This window comes from Sarcophilus harrisii, chromosome 4, assembly GCF_902635505.1.
Source record: "Sarcophilus harrisii chromosome 4, mSarHar1.11, whole genome shotgun sequence".
NCBI lineage: Eukaryota > Metazoa > Chordata > Mammalia > Dasyuromorphia > Dasyuridae > Sarcophilus > Sarcophilus harrisii.
Genome location: NC_045429.1, coordinates 435,538,712 through 435,566,633, shown reverse-complemented (window position 1 = coordinate 435,566,633; position 27,922 = coordinate 435,538,712). Strand labels below are relative to the sequence as shown.

Below are 27,922 nucleotides of genomic sequence, written 5' to 3'. Positions count from 1 at the left end.
ATCCCGAGTCAGGGAAGCTGGGCCTCAGTCCCAAGTTGGCTCTTCCTACCTGCGTGGTCACGACCTCGAGTCCTGGTCCATGAGAGGAGGTGCTCCTCCATAGTCGCCAAGGGTACCCTGGCCAATATGCCGAGCTTTCTGCCGGCCAGCTGTCACAAGAGCTCTGTGCTCTGCCCACTACCCCCTGTGTAACCTGGGCACATCACCTCCCTGGGCCTCAGTTTCCTCCGCTGTGAAATGGGTCCCTGTCCGGCTCCTGAGCTGGAAGCCCATTGCCCGCCTCCAAACAGACTCCTGAGTCACGACTTGAGCCGGTGAGCAGGGCGCGCTGCCCAGCTCTCGCCTGGAGGTGGCACTGCTGCCCCTGCCTGCCAATTTCCTGGCCCTGAGAGGGGCGACCCCCCCAAACTTCCTAAAACCAGACTCTCGGAGTCCCCCTCTCCAACGGCTGCGCTGCCCGGACCGACCCAGGTGTCCCCGCCCCGCCCCTACGGGGGCCGCGGCCGTTTGGGGCAGAGCGGCAGCCACACGGAGCAAGTTTGAGTCCTGAGAGTTGCCATAGTTGGGGGAGGAGCCAGGGAGCGGACTTGAAATCCAGCAGGTGGAAACTGACCGCTGTCCCCGGCCTCGGGTACCCATGGACGGCCTCCTGCTGGGAGCCGGGATGCTCCTGGGCTCCTACGTCCTCGTCTACTACAACTTCATCAAAGCCATGCCTTGTACGAGCCCCATCAACCTAAAGGGAAAGACGGCCGTGGTCACAGGTAAGGAAGGCCCACGCACCTGAGCGCCCGGAGAGCTCTGCCCCCCGCGGCCCCCGCGGCCCCCGCCCCCCGCGGCCCCCGCCCCCACTCCCCGCGGCCCCCGCCCCCACTCCCCGCGGCCGGCGCAGGGGCGAAGGCGGGGAGAGCTGGGGGCTGCGCCCTGGGCAGCAGGGCGGGAAGGGGCTTCTCCCCGCCCCGCTCCCGGCTTTACTGATGGGGCCGAGTTTCCAGGTGGCAACACGGGCATCGGGAAGATGACGGCCCTGGAGCTAGCCCAGCGCGGGGCCCGAGTGGTGTTAGCCTGCCGAAGCAAGGAGAAGGGGGAGGCTGCCGTCTATGACATCCGAAAGGTAACCGTGACCTTCAAGTCTGTCCAGGGGCGGGCGAGACTTTTCGGAAGTCGGGAGAGACAAACAAGCGGTCCTAAATCCATTTAACAGGTGAAGAAACAGGCTCAGGAACATCAAAAGCTACTTCCCAGAGGGCCTGGATTCAAACCCTTTTTCTGCCCTTTGGGCTTAAATTAACTTCACGGGGATTGTCTCCTCTTTGGCAAAATAAGAGTTTCAACTTTGTAGTTCTAGATCTGGGATCCTTTATGTGTGGACTAGGGATTAGTGGGACCAGAATGAGGACCCAGTTTCAAAGTCCTCCTCCTTACTTCATATTCAAGGGCCTCCTTGTTCAATCCTTTCATTTTATTAATGAGCAAACCGAGCCTCAAGAAAATTAAGTCACTTACTCAAAATCAGTAAGTGGTAGAAGCAGATTTGAACACAGGCCCTCTAGTGCCAAGAAATAGGGTTCAGGTCTCGCAGGGAATGAGCTGGAAGGCGCCTCACCCCCATCCCTGCCCTGTCGTCTCCAGGAGAGTGGCAACAATGAGGTCATCTTCATGATGCTGGATCTGTCCAGCCTAACTTCTGTCCGTTCCTTTGCGACTGCCTTCCTGAGCTCAGAGCCAAGACTGGACTTCCTCTTTCACAATGCAGGTGAGAGCAGGGAGATGAGGCCGGGATAAGGGGTGGGCCTGGAAAGTGTCAGAGCTCAGGGCTAGTCCCTGGCAGTAACTACACCCAGAAAAGGGGAGTGGTATCAATATGCAAGCTATGGGAATATAAGGATGGTTCACAGTTACCATTTTACAGATAGGGACACTGAGGATCAAGGAGAGTTGGCATTTGAGAATGCTGGAGGTGGCATTAGGAAAAAAGCTAGGAATTTTCATGGTTTCCCCCTCCCAACATTGCTCTTTCCTTAGGGATCAGTTCCTGTGGCAAAGTTAAGGAAACCTTTAATCTAATCCTACGGGTAAACCACGTGGGGCCTTTCCTGTTGACCCATCTGCTGCTTCCCCGGCTGAAGGCTAGTGCTCCAAGCCGTGTGGTGGTGATGGCATCAGCAGCCCACCGCCGTGGGCGTCTGGATTTCTCCCGTCTGGATCGCCCAGTCTATGGCTGGCAGCAAGAGTTACGGGCATATGCAGACAGCAAGTTGGCTAATGTGCTGTTCATTCGAGAACTTGCCACCCAGCTTGAGGGCACTGGAGTCACCTGCTATGCTGCCCATCCAGGTGAGCATGGGTGTCGCAGTTCTACTGTTGATTCTTCAGAGTCCTGGCTTCTTCTATTTGGTCATGGACTCATGATCTACTTCCCACTTGTAAGCCAAAAAGCATTACATGAGAAACAACTTGGTTTAACTAGTTTTAATAGGTTTAACTTTTACTTCCCTTGGATCCATGAAGCACTGGATTCAAATGCTGCCTCTGACACTATCTAACACTATGACCTGAACGAGTTACTTTCCCTCTCTGAAGGGCAGAGGGCTTCTAATGCTCCTCATATCTCTAAATCAACAGCCTATGAATGTCTAAGCTAAAAGAGAAAATAGAAACTACTTAATTCTAAATCAACCTCCTTACACTTTAAAGGAACAAACTGGTCTCAAGGGAAGGGACTTGCCCAAAAGAATATAGCTAGCCCCAAGAGCTAGGAATACAACTCTGGCCCGCCGACTCCCCCATGCCTTCTACTATACTGCCTCCCAATTAGCTGAATGCCCAAAGAGGCAGGCGCTTATAAAGATAAATTATTATTAGCTGACCTTAGCATTCTCAAGACCTGGATTCAAGTGCAGCCTCTGTGACTCCCCATTCAACCCTGCAACTGTTTATACTCTCCCTTAGGTGACAAAGCACATGCATGCATCAATCCGTTAGTCAGACAACAAGGCACTATTTCTCAGGCACTGGGTGAGGACTCCCAAGCCAAAAATATCGGATATAGTGCCTGCCCTCCAAATGCTTACATTCTAATAGAGATGATATGCACAAACTAAAGAAACAGTCAGGGCCAGATCAAAGAAGGGAGTACCCCAGTGGAGCTGGAGTGGGCAAGGAGCCAAGGCTTCTTAGAGAAAGGAAGGAATGAGCTGGTTCTCGAGAGTCTGGTAGGCAGAAAGGGTGACACTCCAGGAGAGGAAATGGTATAAAATTGGAGTGCCCCAGTCATGTTCAGTGGTCAAGGCAGAGAAGACTAGCAAGTCTGGGGCATTCACCTGGGGAAAAAGTGAATGTCAGGCTTAACACTACTCTTTGCCTCTCTTGTTTTGGATTTTCATCTCTTAATCTCTCCAAGGCCTCTCCCAAGCCCCTCCTGGTCCTGGAGGTGGGAAAAATGTTGAGTTTGGAGATGAGATCTAAATTTAAATCCTGAGACTGCCCATTTAACATCTGCATGATAATGGGCAAGTCACATAATATTATCTTTTTCAGTTCTCAGTTTCTTCTGTAAAATGAGGCTCTGGACTTCTAAGATTCCTTCTGCTCTAAATCTCAGCCTCTGAACCTCAAACCCCCTAGGTCCTCTGCCAACCTTGTTTTCGTTCTCTGGCCCACAGGTCCTGTAAACTCGGATTTGTTTCTCCGCCATGTTCCAGGCTGGCTGCATATGTTGTTATCTCCCCTGGCCTGGCTGGTGCTGAGGACTCCAAGAGGGGGAGCACAGACACCCCTCCACTGTGCCCTACAGGAAGGCATAGAGCCCTTTAGTGGTCGATATTTTGCCAACTGCCATGTGGAAGAGGTTCCCGCCTCGGCCCGTGATGACCGAGCTGCCCGTCGGCTATGGGAGGCCAGCGAAAAATTGGCCGGACTGACTAAGGAGGAAACACAGAACACTAGCCCACAGCCAGGGTCTCCACGTAGCCCCTCTGCCCATGTCGCCACAGCCCCAGCACTCTCTAGGTTCAGAAATCTCTAGATTCCATTGCCTCCAGAGGGGCAGAGCACATCGTGTTTGTGTACAGCTGTCTTGGGGGGCTAGGGCCAGAATCATTGAGCTACTCTGAGTGCCTTCTAGGCCTACAGCAGCAGCGACAAACTGCTGAAAAGCCAAAGGTAATACTGAGGCCCTTCTGTGGGGGAGTACTCCCTCCGACCTCCTCTCTGAGCCTTGGTTCCCTGGTCTGTAGAAGAAAGCAGGTTGGATGAGGTGATCTCAGCAGCCCCATCCAGATGTAAATCTGGGGACACACACGTACACTCACACTCTCACATGCAGACTTATACACACACACAGTGTCCAGCCTAAAAACGATTCCCATTGCTGGGCTGGCCCCCTCACCCCATGCCCACCCCCACGCCACCTGTCTCCAGGCCTTTCTCAATCTCCTCAGAGCCTGGGCTCTACTTTTTGTTAATGGGCAGATTATTGGGGGAGGATGCCAGAAAGGAGAGGGTGGCCTTAGGTGTTTATCACACTTCAGGGCCTTGGGAAGAGGCTGGATGGAGGATCAGCCCCCTGGGGTGGATGAAGGAGAGCTGATCACTGTCTCTGGCTTTGGGGAGAGGTGACAGGACGTTTCACTTCCCCCCAAGGCCCCTAGGGATGGAAGTGATCTTTGTCCCCCGGGGGCTGGGGGATGGACGTGACCGTCGCTGTCCTCCTGGGGGAGGTGACAGGAGGTGACCATGGTCCCCTGGAGGCGATGTTCATGTCTGCCCTCCCCTGGGACAGGAGAGCTGGGAAGGTGGAGGGTGGGATTAGCTGCGCCTGGTACCCATTGGGCCCGCGGTGACCTTTGCCAGAGAGGAGGGGGCGGGGAGAAGAAGGGTGTCTGTTTTTGCGGGACCAATAAAGGCTGGATGTCCACTCTCGCTCCGCATCTCTTTAACGCCGCCACACTGACCATGGCGGCCCAGCCACGCTTCCGGCGGGGCCAGGCGGGCCCAGCGCGCAAGCGCGCTCGCGGGGTAGCCAGCCTCCGCTCCGCCCCGCCCCGCCCCGCCCGACAGAGGCGCGAGTGCGGCGGTGCGGCCGCTATCCCCCGGTGCTCCCCGCAGCAGCCATGGGCAACTGCTACACCGTGGGACCCAACGAGGCGCTGGTGGTGTCAGGTGAGGGGGCGCGGGGCTGGTAGGGGAGGGCCGTGCGGGGCGAGGGGGCCGGCGGCGGCAGCGGGGGCGCCGGCGTGGGACGGCGCGGGCAGCCCGGGGAGGGTCGTGCCGGAGGGGAGGGGGCGGCATGGGGGGGGCGGGGAGAGGAGGGGGTGCAAAGCAGGAGGCGGTGGCCCTGGAGCGCAGTCGGGGAGAAGGGGGCAGCGGGCGGCAGGGCTGGGGCACAGGTGTAGGAGGTGTGGGCCACAGCAGGGATTGTGGGGAGGGGGCGCTGCGGGGCAGAAGGGCCTGCGTGAGGACGCGCACTTGGGGGACTCGGGTCCATGGGTGGTGCCCGGGGCAAGGGCTCCCCCCGCCCCCAGAGTGTGGCATGGCTGGTGTCCGCGCCCCTGCTTGCGGCTCCTCGGCCAGGGCCCGGGATGCAGGGGCCGAGCTCTTTAAGCCCCCTGGCCCGGCGCCTCCTGCGCCCCGCGCGCCCCCTCCCCCCGCCCCAGATTCCCGGCAGCTTCTCAGTCTCGGGGGGGATGGGCGGGCTCGCTGAGCGCCTCTGCAGTGGGTGATGTTTACCACTCCGCCCCCTCTTTGGGGCAGCGCCCGGGAGACCCCTGACCTGTCTGGAGACCCCTGACCTGTCTGGCGACCCCCCGCTCTGGCAAGCAGGGGTGCGAGGATTTTCTAGTGAATGAAACTAGCGGCTTGGGGACGTTTAACTGCCCTGGCAGCTTTCCACCCTCTGAGGTTTTGCAACTTGTAGCCCAGGGCTTTGGGAAGCGGGGAGGAGGAGCTTTCCCTGCAGCCCGGACCTCTCCCTCCTCATGATGGGAATCCCCTTCCCCCGCCCCTTCCTCCCCCAGGCTATGGAATTGAGGGCTTCGGACCCGTCGGTTACCGACCGGAGAAAACTGGGAGTGGAAACACCTGGGTGGCAGGTATGGGCGGGTGGGCACCACCCCGGCCCGGGGCGAGGGAAGCCTCCATTCTAAGGGATGGACGCAGTTGCGGTTATTCCCAATTGCAAAATGCTTCCTTGCAGTGGAGGCTGAGCCGTGGCGAGGAGGAGGTTTACAGGTGGGGGTGGGTAGCAGAAGGGCCCTTTTGGCTCCTTCCTACGGGCGGCGTGGCTCCGGTCCAGGTGAGGACGGGAGAGCATCCCTAACCCACCCAGGCTTGGTGGGAGGCGGAGTTGGCTGGCAGAGCTTGCTGTGCCAAGTCTGGGACCCGAGCCCGGAGTTCAGTCGGCCTGTGGGTGTTCCGTGCACACTCGCGAGCGCTCGCGCTGTTTCTGAGAGATGGAAAATTGCGTTTGGGCTTTTTAAAGCCAGAGGCTCCGGAGCCACCAAGGCATGGCCTGTGGCTTTGGGCCCAGCATCGATTCCAAAATCGAAGGCTTTCTCAGTTACCAAGGAAATCCCCAGCCTGCACACTACAATGCCATAACGGTCCTGACAGCAGGACCGAACCTGGCGCCACAGGTAAAGGGGGAGAGATGTACCCCCTCCTCTGAGCTGGAAAGGAGACTCTAGACCAGTCCTAGCATGTGAAAGCTGAGGCCTAAAAACGTCACTTGCCCAAAGTCACACCCTGTGTCAGAGCTGAGATTTAACACCCAAACGACTCCAAAAGCAGCCTCTTTCTTTCCACTATTTTCCCGTCTTCTTTCCCTGTGGAAATAAAGTTCCCAGAGTCTTTGTCCAGAACTCTCCCCTATCTGTTAAATATTCCCAAGGCTAAGGAGCTAAGAGCTACCATTTAAAGTGCTGAAGAGCTGCCTCTTTATAACCCCTTGTCTTCAGACCTTGTTCTGTGAAGATTTCCAGACTGAGGAGAGGAGGGGTGGGAGTGTGGAAGGGTGGCTAAGTCCTGGGCCTATAGAAAGGCAGAGGCCAAAAGGGGGAGTTGGCTGGTCTCCAAAAGTCAGCCCTGTCATCAAGGAAGTCACAATGTTGCCAGGGGCTTAGAGCAGCCAGCAAGAGGGAGGGACTTTGCTCCCATGAGCCAAGGCCTGGTTGGAATATAGATTTAGATTTAATTCACACACGTGGTACAGATGAAGAAACTGAGACTGGATGAAGGTGCCAGGTTCACTGTGACTGCATTGCCACCTTTAGCATGTAATATAAGCCTGGGGCAGAGGAAGGGGTTGGGAGAGGAAGGTGTCACATAGTAGAGCTAGGGAGGATTGAAGAGATCGTTGAGTCCAAATCCTTCATTTTTAAAAAATGAGTTTTATTGAAGCCTTTTGTTTTCATTCTCTTTCCTGATCAAAGGCTCCTTTATTTAAAAGGGAAACTGATTAAGTGGAAAATTCCCCCATCCGGTAACTGACTGCCACACTGGCCTTGGGTCCTGTTGGCTTCCACCATTCCTCCACTTGTGGGGAGGAGTCTTACCTGTTCTTTGGAAATGTTCTTGATTGTTCTTTAACTGGGATTTGTCCCAACCCTGAGTTCTGGGCTAGGAGCCTGTTCTTTCTTTCCCCACCCCCAGAGTTTCCTTGGAAGATGAATTTAAGTCTTGGAATTGGCTTTGTTATGATCATTTTATATCCAGCCTGCCCATGTTTCTCTGAGTTCCTCCCTTTCAAAAAAAAAAAACAAAAAAAACTCATTTCTTATTGTATAGTAGTATTCCATTACATTGATAAAGTTCCATGTTTTTCACTCGGTGCTCACTTGTTTCTGAGTGTTTCATATCCCAAAATGTGGGGATAGATCAGTGTTGTTTTCATCTCTGACCTACTTGGCGCATATCCCCGAAACAGAATCACTAAGCCAAAACATGTGAATTCACTTTTCTTGTGCAATACTGAATTGAGATCCAGAATCCAGCTTCTTCATCTCACAGATGAGGAAATGGGCCCACCCAAGATAAAATTTGGGCTTCACTCTGGTGCTTGAAACTGAGGAAGGTTCATCTTCTGGTAGAACCTTGGGGGAAATGGGACAGGTAGACCTATATGCTGAGGAAATACCACATCCCCTTTCTCTCAGTTCATAGGATAAGGGTCCAAAAAAGCCTGCTCTTAGTCATTTGAGCCCAACCTTCTTTAAGATCTACCTCTGAGGGATTCTGTTACTATCTCCCACGTCCTGGAATGGAAAGAGTCCCTAAATTCATGGCCAACCCCTCTCCCTGCCCCTTGGGAACAAATTCCTCCTCTTATTCTTTGCTTAGTCTTTTATAATAAAACAGATGTCTGCATAGTGCTTGAGGATTTCCAAAGAACTTTTTGTACATTGCCTAATCTGATCCTCACAGAGCCTTGTGAAATAGTGATGGACAAGCCTTTTTGTCCCTGTTTTACAAATGTACCAGAGAGTTTAGAGACTTGCCAGTCGTTCCCTTAGTATCTTGGGTGAGATTTGGTCCTAGGCCCCTCTTGATTCCAAATCTAGTACTCTCTCTACCATACTCAGAATTTGGGATTTGAGGATTAAGTCTTGATGTCTTCCTGACCAGGCCTTTCCTTCTCTCCCAAACTCAATCCCACAAACCCTTTGAGTGGCTTGTTCCTTGTCCCCAGGTAGTTGGGAAGCCTTGAGCTTCCAGTCAGCTTCTTCCCTTTAGCCATTTTCAGGCCCTTCCCAAGGATCCATTGGAAGATGACATATTGACCTGTCTTTTGGTCCAGCTCTGAATGTATATGGAGATCAATGCCTGAGAGTCTTGTCTTGGCTAGGAACAGTGAGAAAGTGACAGGCCATTCAGAGGCAAAGTTGGCAGGATACCTGGAGCCTTTGTGGAGGAAGCTGGGAAGCTGGAGAGAAAAGGATTAGGGTAAAGAAGACAAAGGTGGTGGGAAAAAGGAACTGGGAAATCTGTGTGATCTTGGCTTAGTTTCTTCTGTCCAGTGAACAGGCAGGCTCCTAGCTCTCCAAGGTCCCCTGTGTTCTCCACAGACTCATCAAAGAAGTTGGGAGCAGATAGCCAAGGAAAGCAGGGTTTGGAATAAGGGCAGGGGGATGGAGGAACTGGATTCCTCAAGCCTCTTCCACGTGGAGGGCCTGCTGAAGCAGCCCAGAGCAGGGCAGGAAGGCCATTTCAGAGAGCACAAGCTTCCTGTTGTTGCTGCTGCTTTGGAGCCCCGCCAGGTTTCCTCAGCCTGGCTTCCTTCTAATTGGCAAATCAAATCCAAAGGTCAGCAGACATAAGACAAGTGGGGTGGTGGGAGCATTCTTAATCTACCCTCACCTAGTCCCTCTGCTAGTTCAGGGGCAGCCTGCCATCTCTCCCAAGGCTAAATTAGTGCTGGGTCTTAGGATCACAGATGTTAAGGGGGAGCATCTGAATCCCCAACACCTAGCACCTTGTTGTTGTTCAGTCCTGTTCCACTGTTGGTGCCCCTTTGGGCTATAGGCCAGTTCTGTCCATGGGGTTTTTTGGCAAGCGTACTGGAGGAGTTGGCCATTTTCTTCTCCAGTGGATTAAACTGAGATTAAAGTGGGCCCAGTGGCACAGTTAGTAAATGTCTGAGTCCATTTTTAAACTCCAGTCTTATCAACTCCTAGCCCAGGGCGCTCTCCACTGAACCACCTAGCTGCCGCTGTCTAGTACATAGTAGTCACTTAATAAGTGCTTGTTGAACTCCAACTCCCTCGTTTTATAGATGAAGTTACCTCATATGCCCACTGTAGAACAAGTGGTCAATGGCAGAACTGGATTTGCAGTTGAATCCTTTGTTTGAACCAGGTGCTCTTTCCACTGTCTCATGGCAGCTAGTCCATGAACAACCCCCCAAACTGGTTTGTGGACCCTAATCCAATTTCAGTTCATCCTAAAGAAGATTCTGGATTCTAGTTCTGAGTCTGATTGTTGCCTTTTGTTTGGAAGCCTCAAGCTGCTCCCCTTCCCCCCCGGGCACTAAACCCTCCTGTGTAGAATTGCACTAGAGGGCACAGCTCCAAAGGAAGGAAACGCATGTCTACACCGCTTCTGCGGACAGTTGTCCTGTTTCCCTTGCCTTGCATCTCTGCCCTCCTGGGTGCTGTCAGTGACTCTTGGGCCACTTCTCCTTTCTCAGGCCTTTTCTCATGATATTCTGTGACATCATAGTCTGTCCGAATGTTCCCCAGTGGACGGGCACCCCCTTCTCAGCCACACAAAACACTCCTTCCTAGACTGCACCTGCTGTTTTCCTGCATCTGGGCCCCCAGGCTGCCCTGCACTGGGATCCCCAGCCTGGCCCAGCCATCTTCATCACTTTTTTTTGCCTTGTTCTGAAATGTTTTCCAGAAGTTGAACCAACTCCTAAGCTTTTAGATGAAGTCTCTCTCAGAGAAAGGAGAAAGCCAGTCCTGAAAGACTACAAAGACAAGTTAACCTATTAGCATTACCTACCCTGGATGCTCTAATTCGCCGCCATACGAGAGGTGCCCTCACTAGGCAGGCTCCAGGCAGTCCCCAGCATTAGGGCAGCCAGGCAGCGCTAGACAGAGTCAGGAAGAGCCTAGTTCAAATCCTCAACACTTACTAGTTGTGTGACCTTGGACAAGTCATGTAACCCAGTTTGCCTCAGTTTCCTCATCTGTCAAATGAGTTGAAGAAGGAAATGCTGGATCATTCCTGTATTTTTGCCAAGAAAATGCCTAAAAGGGTCAGGACCAAGGTGGCTGAACTCCACAAAGTGATATCCACTCCTTGCGCTTTTGTCCCAAAGCCCTTGAACGTTGCCGGAGAGAATGGGTCCACTCCTGCCGGGCAAACTCTTCCCTCTCTTCATTACTACATTAGTAATTGTAACCGTAGGACCCACAGCTGATCTGGACATGACCTCCGCTGCCCTACCAGGGAGGCACATGGGCTTCATTCCCATTGGGCCGGTGAGGAAACCGAGGCTCCTTCCTGTCTTATATTTGTGAGACACTTTACTCCTCTCAGATTCACTATCATCTGTAAAATGAGAATAAAAATACCTATGGTACATGTGTTTGTTTTTGTTTTTTAAAGAAAGTACTTTAAAAACCTCACAAGCTTGGTAGAAATGAGTGATTTTTACCTTCACAGTTTAGCTTTTCTCTTTTCTGACCCAACCTCCTACCATGTAGTTCTCTCTGGATCTCTGTCCCCCTCCACCTTCCCTTATCTCTCTCCCTCCCTCCCTTTCTCTCCCCCCCATCCTGTATATAATTATTATCTTGTAATGTTTTTCTCCTGTATCCTGTCTCCCTAAATAAATTAAAAATGGCTTCCTTAGAACAGTTGAGTTTTATAAATGGTTGTGTCCATCCCCACACGTAGTAAGCATTTGTTCATGGCGATGACGAGATCCAAAGGGTGTCTTGTGATCCAGAGCCTGCATTTCTCCCCACATGATGGGAAGGAAAAATAGATTGGAAGCATCGTGGGAGGGGACTGCACATAGACTCTGGGGAGAGCTAAATAAGCACAGGGAACAAGAGTTGCAGGTTTGGGTTTAATGGAAGGAAAATCCTCCCAATAAATAAAGCACTTTGCAAGCAGAATGGACTTGGTGGACTGTCCTGGGCCTCTTGACATTTGGAGCCATGGCCAGAGAACTGCCTAGCAGGACTCCTGTAGCAGTGCCCGGAAGCTCTGGTGGAGGCGGCCTAGGCAGTCCCTCGCTCTGAGACCCTGTGCGCTCCAGATTAATGGGGTCTTGCTTTCTTGCCTTGTAGGAGGCTGCTTCAGTCCAGATGCGAAGAAGTATGTGTTTGGAGGCTGGGCATGGGCCTGGTGGTTTGTGTCAGATACCCAAAGGTAAGGGCCTCTCAGGGAAGCGAGGACGTGCCAGGAGGGAGGCCGGGTGAGAGTTTCTCCTCGGGAGCCAGAGCTTGGCCCCTCTAGTTGAGTTGCCCTGGTGGGAACCAAGGTTTGTTGGGAACAGGTTGCCTTGGCAAGTTGGCCGTGGCAGCCCTTCCTTTTGGGACTGGCGTTGCAGAGAATCCAGGGGCCATATATTAGGAACATCCCTGTTCGATCGGTCTGTTTCTCCATCATACAGCCTTGTTTACGACCTGCCCAGGCTGGGTGTGTGTAGAAGACAGATCAAATATTGACATTCTTTGCAGGCTGCAAAGTGTTCTAGGTGGAGAAGGAAGGCCTGGCCGGGGAGGGTGAGAGGGGAAGGGTCAAGTCTTGTGGGAGGTACATAGAGTGAGACTTCAGAGGGCTGAAGTCTGGTCAGCCTCAGACCCAGAGACCAAAGTAATCCTTGGTGGAAGGTACAACATGGGCCTAAAGTCTCCCATCCCCTCCAGGAAGAGACTGTCCCATGGGAGAGCAGCTGCCATCACCCTCACCCCTTCCTCTGCTTTTACAACCGCTCAGTTCCCAGAATCCTTTGGCGAGTATCTTAACCGAAAGTTGGGGTGGTAGGGGAAACAGCAAAGAAAGAGGAATTGAAATTTGAATTGCCTCCGTGTCCTAAGTGTCACTTCCCAGGGAAGGGAGTTCCCCCTTCAGAGCTGTTGGACCATACCTAAAAAAATCAGAAAAAAAATTAGTCCTTTTTGAGTACTGGGGGGCAGAGGGAGGTCACTGCCCCTCAGAGGCCCTCGTTTTCTGTTACCCTCCCTTCTTCCTCATCTCTCCTTTCCTTTCCACTGTACAACAAGCCTTTCTTCTTGGATCTTGAGGTCCGCTGCAAAGCCTTGACACCTTAGAAAAGCAAGGAAGAGGTGTTCCCTCCCAGGAGTGACCTGCACCCAAGGCTAGCATGGCAGAGCTGGGGAGCCCCTTAGCATTCTACCCTTTGGGTTTAGAGGAGCAGAACGGCCAGACAGGGAACATGATTTTCCAAGTCACCCAGGAAGGCACTGGCGGAGCAAGACTTGGGGCTTGGCCCCGTGCCCTTTCTCCCTTTCCAGGCTCCCCTCCCTCTCCGATCCAGCTTAGGCGAATGGGACTCCAGGCCAGCCGAGTGGTGCTGAGCAAAGGGGTCTGGATAGGTGGTCCCAGTGTGTTCAGTCTGATGCCATCAGAACCTTCCTTGGCCTGCGAAGGTGGCGGCTCTCTCTTAGTGCCCGCTTCTCTGCTGCTGTGGCTCTGGCGGGATCATCTCTCGGGCACGACTCACTTCCCTCTCTCTTCTTCACCAAGCTGCCCTGAGGGGCGTTGGAGCCTAAACTCCAGCCGAGGCCAAAGGAGCTCTAGCCAAGGACTTCAACCTCCTTGTGCAAACAGATAGTAGGCAGATTTGGGATCCAGGGCCACCTTCAGTGCTGTCCCTGAGCCGCCGGCTTCTCCTTGTCCCCCAGCCCACATATGGGAGGTGTCTCTGATGGATGGTTCTCCTCCGCCTCTGGCATCTGAGCTGCAGCCTTCCTCTCTTTCCCTCCCTCCTCCTCCTCTCCCTCCTAGCTTCCAGCACAAAGCCCAGTTCTGAACCAGCCTTCCCTACATGAGCCTCCAGAGAGAAGAACCTGGTGGCAGGGACTGACACAAGAAAGAACTGCCCAAGGCAAGCCTCCGGAAGGCCCTTCAGCAGCACCCTCCATGTAGCCACAGAGGCAGGGAGGGAGGCAGAGATTCCCCCCATGCCAGGGATCTTTGCTCCCCCAGAAGATCCCAGTACCAGCCCCGAGTCTCTGAAATGGGACCGGGCATGGGGGCCCGACCTGGGACAGCAGCTTCTTTCTCGCCAAGTCTAGCAATTCTAGCTGCTCCCCCTCATCCCACCCTCTCTGGCAGCCTGAGGCCCGTTCCCTGCTAAGCGGGATCTGCAGCACCCCTTATTTGTGCCTTCTTTGCTTTTCAGATGACTCCTTCTGCTTCTCCCCTTCCCCCTCCTCCTCCCTCCTGCCCCCCAGGGGCTTTCACAAGAGGAATATAGATGCAATCGTTTCCCAGAAGGAAACTGAGCCGTGGCCGCCACCTGCCTCCCACCAAGCAGTGCAATCCCTAGATTGTTCCTGCTTGCCTGGGGGGCCCAATAGCGATGCTATGATTGAGTGTCCTAAGGTGTGTTGCCAACATTCAGATGAGGCTTTTGTCCCCCGAGTATACACCTGAGCAGCCCAGAAGCTGGCCCAGGAACAGGCCGGGTGTATTTACTATGAATAACCCCGTGGGTAGACGGTCCTTTGGGGCATAATTGCCCAGAAATTGTAGTGTTCTTGTTTAAAAAAAAAAAAAAAAAAAAAAGGATTAAATTTTAAAGCAACATGCCATGTTCACTGCTAAGTAAATTCCCATGGGGTCCCCCACCCCCTAATTGAGGGAAGGGAGTTTCCTGGTCTTTGGCAGGGAATGAGGTGAACTCCCTCCAACTCTTCCAGGCAAGCTTTAGTCGTTGTCACTGAGCTGGGCCCACCAGCCATTGAGGTGCCCGCTGCCCCTGATCAGATTTCCCGGGCCCCCTCCCTGCCCCAGAACCTTCATTCTCACAGTCGTTTCCAGGGCAGGGAGGCGGCTCCTCCGGCAGTGACTGAGCTGGCTCCACAGGGGAATGGCCGCTGAACCTTGGCAAAAACTCATCCACGTTCAAAGGCCTGAGCTGGCAGGCGTCTGGGGTGGGGTGCAGAGGGTGAATGAGGCTTAGGGTGCCCGGCCCCGCTCTGGGCAGGGAGGATCAGTGCCTGTCTGGTAACCACTGTGTGTATTTGCTGTGTCCCCTCCCCCCTTCCTGTCCCCCCTCCTTTTCCTCTCCCCCACCCCCCACTCCCTGGCTGCCGCTCAGACTGACTCTGGAGGTAATGACCATCCTGTGTCGCTGTGAGAATATTGAGACGTCGGAGGGGGTCCCGTTATTCGTAACAGGGGTTGCACAGGTAATAACCCGCCTGCTTCCTCCATCTGTGTCTTAACTGTTCCTTCTGCCCCCGTGGGGCCCGGCAGACAGCAGCTAGAGGACCAGATCTTCCGAGAGGGACCCTCTCGGTGTGCCGCCCTCCCCTCCCCACCGCAGCTTTGGTCACCTAAGTGGCTTCAGCTGAGATGTCTACGGTGCACCCTTTCCCCCCAGCCCACCCCCCAAGCTAAACCCGCAGCCAGGGCTGGCTCTCCCCCACCTTGGGGGAGACCTAGAGCAAGGGATGCCAAGGACTCTGTCTTGGCTACAAGATGGGACTTTGTCCGGGATGGGGAGCCATGAAAGCCGCTGAACTTCCTGCCGAGCTCCCTGGGAGTCTCTCTCCTGACGGCATCCATACTCCTGGCCTCTGCTTCCTATGCTGGTCCCCAGCCCCCTTCCCACCTGCCATGTACCCTCACAGCCCGCCCTTCTGTGTGAAGAGGAGAGATTCAAGCCTTGCAGAGGAGAATTGCCTTGCCCAGAATTGGGGCACGGCAGAAATGGCACCCACCTGGGTGAGCCCCGCCAGGGGCAGAGGAAAGGGCCACTGCCAGTCCTCCAGGGTGAGCCTCTTCTGGACGGACCAGGGGCTAGAGCAGGAGCAGGTGCCTTCCCACCCAGCCCCCCTTCTCCCAAAGAAACTGAGTCCCACTGGTCATTTCACTCATTCACCTTCAAAGCACCTTTGAGATAGCTCCTCCAGAGCTCTGGCCAGAGACTCGGGGGCTGTGGTGAGTTCTCTAGCTCAGTGCATGATCCTGGACAAGTTACTTCCACTAAAAGGGCCTCAGTCTTCCTATGTGTGAAATGGGGAGAATAACTCCCTCCTTCCTCACAGGAACCCTGTGAGCAACAATGAGAGGAGTACAGGCAGTCTTTATAAAAGAGGATTGTTTCTTTTTTAAAACCCAGGTGAATCTGGCTTGGTCCCATCTCAACAGGATTGCTCTCACTGGCTGAGTCACTTAGCTGTTGTGGAAATCAAGATAGGGACCTCCTAGTGACAGGGGCTAGAAGTATTCCTTTCGGTCTCCACCGCTGCCTTGCCCCTGGGCCCAGCCGGGCCTCCCTTGCCCTTCAGACTCTTTGGTTTTCCCAAAGCGACCCCTCTTCCCTTGCCTCGGCCTCTGGCCTCTGCTCCTCCTGTGGCATCTTACCCTGTGGAGGTCCGGGGGCAGGAGCATCACGTGACATCTCTTGTGGGGGCCACCCGCCCCTCTGGAAGTGATCTTCCGCATGCTGGTTCTCCCGCCTCTCTGCTTTCCCTCCCTCATCTTTGACCCTGCATTTCTCCCTCCTCAGCTGAACTGATTGAGAAAGACACTTCCTCTTCTCTCTCATTTTCTGTAATCTGACCTCTGCCTCATCATGGAAGCGAAATCGCCCTCTCCATAGTTACCAGTGACCTTCACTTACAAATCCCTTTTTATGGCTTTATTTTATTTAATGTTATTTTATCTCATTATCCATTATATTCATTACTATACTATCCCTATATAAATATACCCCATGGTCTATTGTTTATTATTAATGTTACCATGTGACATAATTATTTTGTTTGGCTTGTTTGATGCTTTTATTTTCTTTAAGTATTAATTAGATGTTAACATTAATATATTATCAACAATATGTTACTAGGTGTTAGTAATATATTAATATGGTGGATGTTTTATTAGATTTTTTAATATTTTCAATTTTTCTCTATTCCATGTAGAGATCATTTGGAATATTCATTTTTAAATAATTTTTGAGTTCCAAATTCCCTCCATCCCTTTTGCCCATCTTGAAAAGCCAAATAATTTGGTGCCAAGTAGACCCGTACAGCCATGCAGCAGCATTCTGTGCTTGTTACAGACATAACGGCCTGGCTGGGACCTCCTCCTTCTCAACCTCGCTACAGCACGGACACCATCGCTCACGCCCTTCCCCTCCGACTTTTCTGGCCCCTGCTCTCCCTTCTCCTCCTCTGCCCTCGGCCCATTCCTTCCCTGTAGCCTCATCCACCACATACATCCGTCCCCGCTCTCCTAGATCGTCCTCTTCTGCTTTTGCCCAGTACTCTCCCCTTGGTGACCTCTTCAGCCAAACGCCTGGATTCAGTGATTCCCAGATTCATGCGTCCAGCCCTAGTCACCCTCTGGAGCGCCAGTTCCTCATCACCAACTAGTTGAACTAAATGTCCCACAGGCATCTTTTGTTTGTTTCCTTCATTCAGTTTAAGTGACTTGTCCTGGATCACACAGATAGTGTCTGAGATTGGATTTGAACTTGGGTCCTCCTGGTCCCAAGGCTGTTTTCTCTGGGCCACCTAGCTGCCCCCCTGCACCTGGCCAGTCTACAGCCTCTCCTGGACTCTCACTCTGACCTGTCCTCTGAGCTGCCCTTGTGACTATTCTAAAGAGCAGATCTCACCATGTCGCTCCCCTGGCTCCCCATGACTTCTGGGGGCAGCTTTTAGACAAACTCCTCTGTTTGGCTTTTAATCCCCTCAATCACCAGCTCGGCCCCTTCCCGCCTTTCCAGTCTTTTTACCCCAAATTTCTCCACCTACTCTATGATAAAGCTGCACTGGCCTCCTTACATTTCCTCAAGCTCACCTCATCTCTCATCTCCATGCCTTTGCTTGGGCTGATCCAGATTTCTGAATGTCCTTCACCTCTTAGTTTCCCTGCATCCCTTTAACATTCCATACTGATTCTCCTGCAGGAGATCTCTTACATTGCCTTCCACTCTGTAGCTATCTTGTATGTTCCCAGTTACTCCATCCTCTCTCCCCCATTATTCTGTGAGTTCGTTGATGGCAGGGTCTGTTTGGGGCTTTTCTTTGTCTCCTCAGTGACAGAGCAAATGTTCCATCGATTATGGTCACCTGCCCAGACAATCCTGAGCAATGTCTCCCATTGGAGTACACTGATTTGAGGACTAATGACTGGGAGAAGTGGGCAGACTGGCTGTTCCCCTCCTTCCAGGCAAGAGTAGATGGTCTTGGATCAAGCTCAGCCCTTACCCAGCAGCCGTTTAAGTTTCTCGCCCCTTATTCAGTGTAAAGCCATGACTACTAGTGATGTTACAGCCCTTAGTTGACCTTTGTAGTGCCCTGACCTCCCAAAGTCATCTCAGTGGTAGAGGGCCCCCCAACTCAACCCCGGATCGGAGCTTTGGAAGCCTTCTTGAGCCCAGGGACCGTCAGGGAACCTGGTAGAAAAGATCCAGCTTAGTGTGTGTGTGTGTGTGTGTGTGTGTGTGTGTGTGTGTGTGTGTGTGTGTGTTCCAACCACAAAGACAGCTGGAGGTGAGAAGTGTCCTCCCCCTCTTCATTCTGGTGTCCTTAATGAACCCATGCTCAGAGCCAGAAGAATTTGAGAAGGGGCCAGAGCCAACATTTCAGGGGGGCAGGGGTGTCCTTCCATCCAGATTCCCCAGGGCTTGATGACTTCCCCTGGCGTGTCACTCTTGGTGATTGGGATTTGGGGTCAGAGGGAGACTGCCCTGGAATAGGGTAGAATTCTGGCCTGGAGTTTAGCTGACACAGCTTCCATGTACAAATGCAGCATTGAACGGGGCCATAGAGCACAATTATACAGCGTGACCAGAAGTCCTGGGACACACATGCATCGGGCACTGCACTAGGTGCTAGCAATCCAAAGCCAAAAGCAAAATATTCCCCTTAAGAGCTTATGTTTTACTGGAGGGAAACAATGTGCATGCAGCAAATTATATACAGAGTGAATGCAAGAATAAATTATTATGGGGTGGAAAGCACTAACCCGGGAGGGACTCAGGAAAGGCTTCAGGTACAAGGGGCACAGAAGCCAGGCTCTGAAGGACAGTGGATGTATAAGGAGGGAGGGCCCTCTAAGCGTGGAACTGTCTGTGCAGAGGCTCAGTGGTAGGAACTGAGCTGCCTAGTTAGCATTGATGGGTCTAGATGGCTCCTTTCTAGCCTTGATCAAAGGAACAAAAACAGGATCACCACAGGACAGGGAGGCCGCTGGGGAGTCGGACCAAGTGGGTGATTGGGGACAGTGAGATGCCGAGCAGGAGAGAGTGGTCACTTCTCTCCAGTGAGGGTCTGCTGACCCCGATTCTCTGAGTCCCTCACCTGGTACTCTCAAAGTCTGTTTCTCTTCACATTCTGTCCACAGCCACCCCTGTATGCCAGGAAGATCAGCAACCATCCCTTTATCATTTCTTACAACTGGGGGAGGGGGGTAGAACAGGAGGCATTTTACCCCAGAACTCTTTCTTAACGCTCATCAAACATTATCCCCCAAAAGTTACTGTCTCCTTCTGGCTATCTTTTAAAATAATTTGTTTCAAACTTAAATGCAAAATAAGAAAGCAAAAACATTGTCATTTACATACCAGAACATGAGAGGATTCAAAATATAAAGCAACAAGTTGCCATTTTAAGAATGCCTCTGTAACAAATATTATACATTGTATTTCAGAGTTGTCCAGTCTTTGCTTCCTTGTAGGTATTCTTTTATTTTCTTCTACATACTTTTATTTTTTCTTTTTCCCTCCCCAAGAAGAAAATTATATATATATATATATATATATATATATATATATATATATATATTTTTTTTTTTATATATATTTTTATATATATATATATAATTTTATATATACCCACACACCAACACATATTTATAATCATATTTATATGCATAAGACCCTACTACATTTATTTCCAATTGCCCTCTGTCTCTGGATAGCATTTTCCTTCATAAATCCAAGCCTCTCCACCTTTTTCTCAATCTACCAACTCATCTTTTCCTACAGCACAGCAATGTCCCAACCTTATGCTATCTAGTTATTTTAAATTGTCTATAACCATATTGATTAATATGGCAGACATATAGGGTAGTTCCCCTATTTTTCTCTTTTGATGAAATCTGTTTTAGCTTTAACTTTGAGATCATGATGACTACAGCTGCTGTTTTTCATGATGAATTCTACTCCTGATCTTTAAAATAAAAATAAAATAGGCATATAGCTCTCATTTTTATAACATTTCCTGAAAGCAACATTTTTTTAATTCAAATTTTATCCTACTATTTTTATTTTATGGGTGAATTCATCCAATTCACATTCTAAACTATAATTACTGGTCTGTTTTCTCCCTTCCTATTTTCTTAACTGTCCTCACACAAATTTTTAATCTGCTATCGGTCTATTTTATGGATAAATTCATCCCATTCACATTCTGTTATAATTATTGTTGTATATTTTTCTCTTTTCCCTCATTATCCTCTTCACCCTATTCCCATTCCTCCTCACTCCTCTACTTTTTACTTGTACCTATTACTTTGCCCTTCTTATTCTTTAATCTGTCCACTCCTTCAAGAATTCCTCCCTAATCTTCCCCCCATCATATTCCTTTGCCCTCTTCTTTCTGAACTTAGATTTTTATGCCCTTCTAGATAAACATGTTCTCTTTCTAACCCATTCCCAATGAGAGCAAGATTCCAATACTACCCACCTTCCCCACTACTAAATTCCATACACAAATTTATTTTATTTTGTTTTTAGAATCATCCCATCATACTCGACTCAGCCCAAGTCTTTCTTTCAGACTACCCCAATGAAAATGATAGGCATAAGAGAACTGATATTTTCACATAAAAGAAGTCATTTAAATTGCTCCTTCATATTTCTCCTAGATGTTGTATGTCACATTTTCCCCTTAAGTTCTGCTGGTTTTGTCACACAAACTCCAAGTCTTTCATTTCTTTAAATGTCTGTTTTTCCTGATTCAGGATTATGCTGAACTTTGCTGGATTAGTTACCCTTGGTCATAACCCAACTCTTTGACTCTTCAAAATATAGTAATTCCAGGAACCAAATGGTCCTTCGTCGTAGTAGTTCTAATTCTTTTGTAATCCATATTGTAGCTCCACAAGATTTAAATTGGCTTTTTCTTGCCACTTGCAATATTTTCTCCTATCCTGGAAGCTTTGAAACTTGGCTGTGATATTCCTGTAAGTTTTCCCTCTGGAATTTGGTACATCTTTTCTATTTCTGCTCTGCCTTCTTCTCAAAGTTCAGGGCAATTTTCCTGGATAATTTCTTGTACTATTGTTATCGATTCTTTTTTTTTTTTTTCTTAACTTAACATTTTCAGACAATCCAACTATTATTATCTCTCCTCAATTTGTTCTAGATCAGTTGTTTTTTTGATGAGATGTTTCACATTGTTTTCTCTTTTTTCATCCTTTTGATTTTGTTTACTTATTTCTTTGTTTTAGGATATCATTAATTTCTCTTTGCCCAATTCTAGTTTTCAAGGAATTATTTTCTTTTTTAAAGTTTTGGTTCTCTCCTTCAAATAGATTGGCTTTCTTTCCATAATTTTCTTCATTTTCTTACGCTGCTTTTTTTTTTTTTTTTTAAATAATTTTTCCTCAGTTGCTCTTGTTTAATTTTTAAAGTCCTGCAGGCAGAACCTCTGCTCAGGTTGTCTTAGAACAACTTCCCACCTGACTTTGGTTTATTCCCACTGCTCTACATTCCTCTGAGACAACATTTTGTCTTTTTCTGTGGAGAAAATTTGAAGACCCCAAAATTTTCTGACCTACTTCATCTTCCCAGAATTCTCCCCTCTCTTGCTTCTTCTGTAAGAATCTTTTCAAAGAGGCTGTTTGCCAGGGATGCAGTCCCCAGATATCTTGTTTGTGTCTCTTTCCTGTGTGACCTGAGGCAGGAACCCCAAGGGTTCAAGCCCAGAAGCGCCTTTCGCTCACCATCTTCTTCTTCAGAGATATCACCTCTAGAGCACCAACCATGCTCTGTAAATCTCCCTTTTGTGGTGTTAGCTAAGTTGTCTGGGCCCTGTCTGCCCACTCCAGACCCGGAACCACTGCCAGCCTCTAGTGAGCTGAGCATTTAGTTCCATTTCCATTCAGTGAACTTGACCCTGACATGGGTGCCTTGATTGGACAAAGCCAGCCCTGAGCTTTCCAATCCAGCAAACGTTTGTGACATTTTGCCCCTTTAGGCTGCCCCTAGTACAGCTTTTCTTTCCTGCGGTCTTCCATCTGGGCCGGTCTAAGTAACAGTGGGGGGACGTGCCCATACCTACCAGGGCATGGGCCAAGAATCTGGCCTGCTTTCATTCTCTTTCCTGAAACTTGTTCTGCGTCCCACCTTCATCCCCTGACCACTTTGGCCCTGAGACCTCAGAGATTCGGCCCAGCTCAGGGCATCTGCTTGCCCGCCCCACAACCCTTCTGCCCAGTCGGAGTGACCAAGGCTCCTGAAGCTGCCCCCAATGCCCTCGGAGCTCTCACTCTTAGAGACATGCACATGTTTTACGTTTCTTGACAGGATTTCACTAGAGATAATGACGTTGCAGCCCCGTTGTGAGGACGTAGAGACGGCCGAGGGGGTAGCTTTAACTGTGACGGGTGTCGCCCAGGTATAGTAACTCTGGGTATAGCCTCTGGCGCCGGGGGGTGGGGGAGAGGGCGAGAGAACAAGACAGGAGGCCTGCTCCGTTCCTGGGCAGTTGGGGACGTTCTCTCCACTGCTGCCCCCTCCCCAGTGGGGGCTCAGAATCAGGTGAGGGCCCTCTGTGCCCCAGTCACTCTCCAAGGCCTGCCTGGCTTTAACCTCTCCTGCTTTGCCATCTCCATCCCCAGACAGAACTGCTCCCACCCACGTTGTCTCCTCAGGCTGGCCACGTCAGCCATCCCCTCCCCAGAGGCCTCTGCTGCTCTAACCTTCAGGGCTTCGTAGGTATGGGAGGCTCTGCCAGAGGGCCAGGATTCCCGGGGGACTGGGGGGAACTTGATTACGAACCCACAGAGAACAATCAACAAGAAAGACATATGCACACAAGTGTACACACACACACACACACACACACATCCTCTCTGGCTCTGGTCCCTGATCTGTTGAGACATTTCAGTCTGTCTCTCCCTTTCTCTGTCTCTCTGGTATCAGTGTCCCTCCTTAGCAGCCAGAAAGTCCCCTTGTTGGGGAGATGAGACAAGGTACTGATACGGAACTCCGGTTGGGGTCCAGAACAGGGCCCAGGGGCAGGGCCTGTGAGTGCAGGGACGCAGGTCAGCTGGGATCAGCCGCTGGGGCTGCCACCGTTCTCCCAGAACAGGAAGCTCTGGGCCTTCAGCCGAGACCTGGGCGTTGGGAAGGTTCCCAAAGAATGCTGACGGGGCCTGCAGAGTTCCTTACTGAAAGCAGAAGGTCCTCTGCACTCCTGGCCACCAGAGCCTTGGGACAGATGTCCCCATCTTTGGGAGGGGGTGGGAACAGAAGCAGGCTGTGATGGTTGGAGTCCAGCCATTCCCCAGGTTTAGGGGGCTCACAGCTGCCCCCGCTTTTTGTTGTTTTGTTTTTTTTTTTAAGCAACTTTTTTTTCCAGCTAATTGTCTCTTCCGGGGCTTCTCCTTTCTGTACAGGTGAAAATCATGACGGAGAACGAGCTATTGGCTGTGGCCTGCGAGCAGTTCCTGGGGAAAAACGTTCATGACATCAAGAATGTGGTTCTGCAGACCTTGGAGGGCCACCTCCGGTCCATCTTAGGTGGAGTGCAGCTCCTGCTCCCCTTAGCCCCGGGGTTGGGCTGGGCCGCCCAGTCTCACCTGTACCTGTACCTCCCCTTACCCCAATTCTTGAGTAATGATAATCGGCCTCCTCTTTGAAGAACTGCTGATTAGGGAGACCCACTAGCTCCTGAGAGGGTCATTTTTTCACTTAAAGCTCTGGGCCTGGAGTCCGGGGAGTTCAAATCCAGCCTCAGATACTCACTAGCTGTGGGATGTTAAGTCATATCACTCAGCCTGCCTCAATTTCTTCATCTGTCCAATGATCTGGAGAAGGAAATGGCCTCCACAGACAGCATTGTGGTGTTGGGGCCCATGGGGTCACAGAGTATCAGGAAACAAGAGCCCCGCTCTTTAACTCCCGCACGTCCCACCCTTGGAGGCTGGGCCTTAGGAGGTCCTCCCGTGCCCAGCAGCCACTCTGCTGTCCCCCAGATATATCCCTGTGCCACGGGGGCCTGAGATCTGATCTCTTCCCTCAGACACCCGCCAGCTTGTCCCAGGCCCTCCTGTCCCTAGCCAAGGTTGGCTCGGTCGCCTTCCTTGCTCTGGGCTCCGTACTTTTCAGGCTGCCAAGGAGGTTTACAGTCTTCTGTCCACCCAGTTACAGCACTGACACGCATTGGTCCCAGCGTCCCCTGAAAGCCCAGGACCGTTTTTACCTGGTCCAGCTCCCTTTTCCCCATCTGTCCTCCGTAGCAGGGAAGGACAAAGCCCCCGGGCCGGCCATGAGGTCCACCTTTGAAGTGGAGGCTGCAGTTGGGCCCTGGGCAGGAAACCCTGTGAGAGTCTGGGCTTAGAGTGGGCAGTCCTTCAGCCCAGAGGATGCACCCAGCCCCTGAGGAATGCCAGCGTTCTGAACCGAAAGAGCGAAGAGAAGGAAACCAATCCCCAACTCCCCACCTAGAGCCAGGCAGTAGATGGGGAGACTAGATCTGGGTCATACAGGGAGCAAGAAGCAGAGCTGACATTTGAACCCAGATCCTCGTGGCCCTAGATGCACTAGACCACAACAGCCCAGGGAAGCTCCCAAGGTTTTCAGCCCACCTCCTCCCCCGCCGCCCCTTTTATATGCCATCCCTCTTGAACAGTCAGAAATTTGATTTGTATGGGGACTAATTTGGCAGAACAGGCGGGAGGGTGGGAGATGGGAAGAGGGCTGGGGCCTGGGTACATGCAGCCTATTAAGGCTTGTAGTATTAATGGACCGATTCTCCTTTTCTTTATCTGTTAAATGGGCCAGTAAGACTTGTACCATAGCAAGGCTGAGGTGGGGAGGGCTCTGGGCCCCCCCAACCTCCCTGTGGAGAGGAGGCCTCAGGCTAGCTTTTTCTCATGGGGGGCAGGGTATAACTGTGGTTAGGGCCCCCAGGGTCAGTGCCAGGCAGCCTGGGCTACCACCAGCCCCACAAGCCTTCTCCGCCTTGGTCCTTGGGCTCCCCATGCTTGGTCCACATGGACCTGGGGTCGTGGGTGAGGAGCAGGGGTCTGATCCAGGCCACGCCTGCCTTTGCCCTGCCCCCAGGGACCCTGACCGTGGAGCAGATCTACCAGGACCGGGACCAGTTTGCCAAGCTGGTGAGGGAAGTGGCCGCCCCCGATGTGGGTCGCATGGGGATCGAGATCCTCAGCTTCACCATCAAGGTGCAGTCCTGGGGGAGGGTGGGGCTCTTCAGGCGGGGCCCCCACTCTGTCCTCTCGGGGCTGACGTCCCTTCCTCACACTCCCACAGGACGTGTACGACAAAGTGAATTACCTGAGCTCCCTGGGAAAGTCGCAGACGGCCCAGGTCCAGAGAGACGCTGACATTGGAGTGGCCGAGGCAGAACGGGACGCGGGCATCAGGGTGAGGGTGTCCTGGCCCCGGGGAGGGGAGACCGGGGTCTGGCACAAGGCTTCCTGCCACCCCCTTCACAAGGTGCCCACATAACCCACTTACTCCCAACCCAAGGGCTCCCCCCAACCTCTGCTGCCCCCTTTCCCCCCCAGGAAGCTGAGTGCAAGAAGGAAATGTTGGATATGAAGTTCCTGGCAGACACATACATCGCCGACTCCAAACGCTCCTTCGAGCTGAAGAAGTCGGCCTTCACGGAGGAAGTCAGCATCAAGGTGAGGGCAGGGGCAGGGAGGGGGTACAACGGGCGGGGAGGTAGGGACAGGGGTGCAGGGGCAGGGAGGGTACGATGGGCGGGGAGGTAGGGAGAGGGGTGCAGGGGCAGGGAGGGTACAATGGGCGGAGAGGTGGGGAGAGAGGTACAGGGGCAGGGAGGGTGCAGCGGCCCACAGGCTGGCAACCTCTGGTCTGGCAGACAGCGGAGGCCCAGCTGGCCTACGAGCTGCAGGCTGCCAAGGAGCAGCAGAAGATCCGGCAGGAGGAGCTGGAGATCGAGGTCGTGCAGAGGAAGAAGCAGATAGATGTGGAGGAGCAGGAGATCCTGCGCACCACCAAGGAGCTGGTGTCCACCATCCGGCAGCCCTCAGAGGCCGAGGCCCACCGCATACAGCAGATCGCCGAAGGAGAGAAGTGAGGGCCGAGTCTGAGGGCTGAGGGGCGGGGATCCCCGGAGCCGAGCTTGGCTGGCCCGGGTCTGCTCCGGGAGGGAGGGAGGGAGGGCTCTCGGGTGCCCGCTATGCGCGCCCAGCACGTGGAGAAGGGGGCCCGGGAGATCCTCTTGGGCTGTCGGGGTGCCCGGGCCTGATGCTTTCTCTCCTCCCGCCCCCTCCCCCAGGGTGAAGAAGGTGCTCCTGGCCCAGGCAGAGGCCGAGAAGATTCGCAAGATCGGGGAGGCCGAGGCGATGGTGATCGAGGCCCTGGGCAAGGCCGAGGCCGAGCGCATGAAACTCAAGGCTGAGGCCTACCAGCTGTACGGCCACGCGGCCAAGCTGGCACTGGTGCTCGACGCCCTCCCCGCGGTGAGAGGCTCCGGCTGCTCCCCCTATCCGGGGCCTTGGGGTGGGGCCCGAGACACTCACGCCCGGGGGGAGGGGCTTCGGGGCACCTGGCAAGAAGGGCGGGGCTCAGGGGCTCCCACTCCCCCCCAAGGGTTCCCGGCTCCCGCACCATTCCCCGGCCTCCTTAAAGAGCCCGGCCAGCCCAGGAGGCTGCAGACTATGAAGGGAGCGTCCAGACCCAGGGCCCTCCTCCGCTAACCTCAGCCCTCCTGGCCTAGATCGCTGCCAAAGTGTCCGCCCCTCTGACCAAAGTCGACGAGGTCGTGGTGCTCAGTGGGGACAACAGCAAGGTGACCAGCGAAGTGACTCGCCTGCTGGCAGAGCTGCCGGCTTCCGTGCACGCCCTCACTGGGGTGGACTTGTCCAAGGTGAGTCCGGGCTGCCCGTGGGGGATGAGGGGCGGGGGCACAGGGGGCGGGCTCCCTGAAGGGCCTCCGTCCTCTCTCTGCCGCAGATCCCTCTGGTCCAGAAGGCCACCGGCACCCAGGGGTGAAGAGGCCGCGCCCAGCCCCCAGCCTCCGACAGCGAGCCCGGGGGGAGCGCGAGCGTTACCGACTCTGGTGCCTGATGTCGTGGGGACCAGGAGAGCTGCCGGCCTGTCTCCTCCTCCTCCCATTCTTCCGTCGTGTGTGCGCGCTCTTCCCTCACCTCCACCAATCATAGCGTAAGCTAAGGACGTTTGCAATCACTGTTTGTCTTGGAGGAGCCACCGCTCCTCAGAACCCGGTGCCTTGAAGTTCCTGTCCGCCGTCCCGGACGCTGGCCGGAGAGGGCCGAGGGAGCGCCGAGCTGTTGCTCCGAGGCCCGCAGCTCTGTACGAGCCCTGCTCTTCCCCAGGAGGACGGAGGAGACACCTCTGGTTTCTCCGGCGCCAGAACCCGTGATGGGATGGGGTTGTCTGCAGGCGGGGCCCGGGAGGGTCAGGCCGCCCCCTCCTCCGCAGGGCTTCTCCTTGCCCAGCGCGGTGCCGAGAGGAGTGAGAGAATACCTGGGCCGGTGGGCGTGCCCTCCCTCCTAACTCAGGGCTGCCTCCTGCTTGGGCACGACCCTGGGCAGGGAGCAGGCGCGAGGACGAGGCTCCCCACCGGCCGAAGGTGGGTGCAGGGTGGCCACGTTCAGCTCTCGGGCCAGGCCCGGGCCGCGGTAGAGAGGAGCAGGCTACCTTTGCCCACCTTTGCCGCCATGGCCCTCGGTGCTGCCCTTTGCCTAGGCCTCTGAGTGCCCCACGCCACGTGTCCCCGGCCCCACCTTCTTGTTCCTTCTGCCTCCCCTAGAAAAACCTGTCCCGTTCCTCCCAGCGTGTGTGTTCTGAGAGCTCCGGGGGCCAGCGGCTACCCCTCCTCTCCCTAGCTTGGCTGTCCCCAGATGCCCGGGCCCCTGGTCTCAGCCGGAAGAGAGAAGGTGGGAAGGGGCTGGGTGGCCAGGCACGTCCTGGGCTGTCAGGGTGGGGACTGGCCCGAGGAGGCCCCGCAGGGAGCACCGAAGA

General features: G+C 53.1%; 2 protein-coding genes across 7 annotated transcripts; both read left to right on the top strand.

Annotated features, from left to right (window-relative positions):
• Positions 1-360: 360 nt before the first annotated feature.
• On the top strand, positions 361-4,918 carry DHRS13 (dehydrogenase/reductase 13). Its single transcript, XM_031967712.1, has 5 exons — positions 361-764; positions 996-1,114; positions 1,633-1,756; positions 2,026-2,337; positions 3,666-4,918. The coding sequence occupies exons 1-5, from the start codon at positions 638-640 to the stop codon at positions 4,025-4,027; spliced, it is 1,044 nt and encodes a 347-aa protein (XP_031823572.1). The 5' UTR covers positions 361-637; the 3' UTR covers positions 4,028-4,918.
• Positions 4,919-5,032: 114 nt separating this feature from the next.
• On the top strand, positions 5,033-27,700 carry FLOT2 (flotillin 2). 6 transcript variants are annotated; one of them, XM_031967707.1, is made up of 11 exons: positions 5,033-5,163; positions 11,799-11,880; positions 14,801-14,891; positions 23,341-23,464; positions 25,010-25,128; positions 25,217-25,330; positions 25,474-25,593; positions 25,794-26,008; positions 26,214-26,397; positions 26,655-26,804; positions 26,891-27,700. In XM_031967707.1, the coding sequence occupies exons 1-11, from the start codon at positions 5,115-5,117 to the stop codon at positions 26,927-26,929; spliced, it is 1,287 nt and encodes a 428-aa protein (XP_031823567.1). In that variant the 5' UTR covers positions 5,033-5,114; the 3' UTR covers positions 26,930-27,700. The 6 variants fall into 6 exon arrangements, with proteins under 6 accessions (XP_031823567.1, XP_031823566.1, XP_031823569.1 ...); XM_031967706.1 differs by lacking the exon at positions 14,801-14,891 and adding an exon at positions 22,247-22,337 and having other exon boundaries at positions 5,034-5,163; XM_031967711.1 differs by lacking the exons at positions 5,033-5,163; positions 14,801-14,891 and adding exons at positions 6,012-6,092; positions 22,247-22,337.
• Positions 27,701-27,922: the final 222 nt, after the last annotated feature.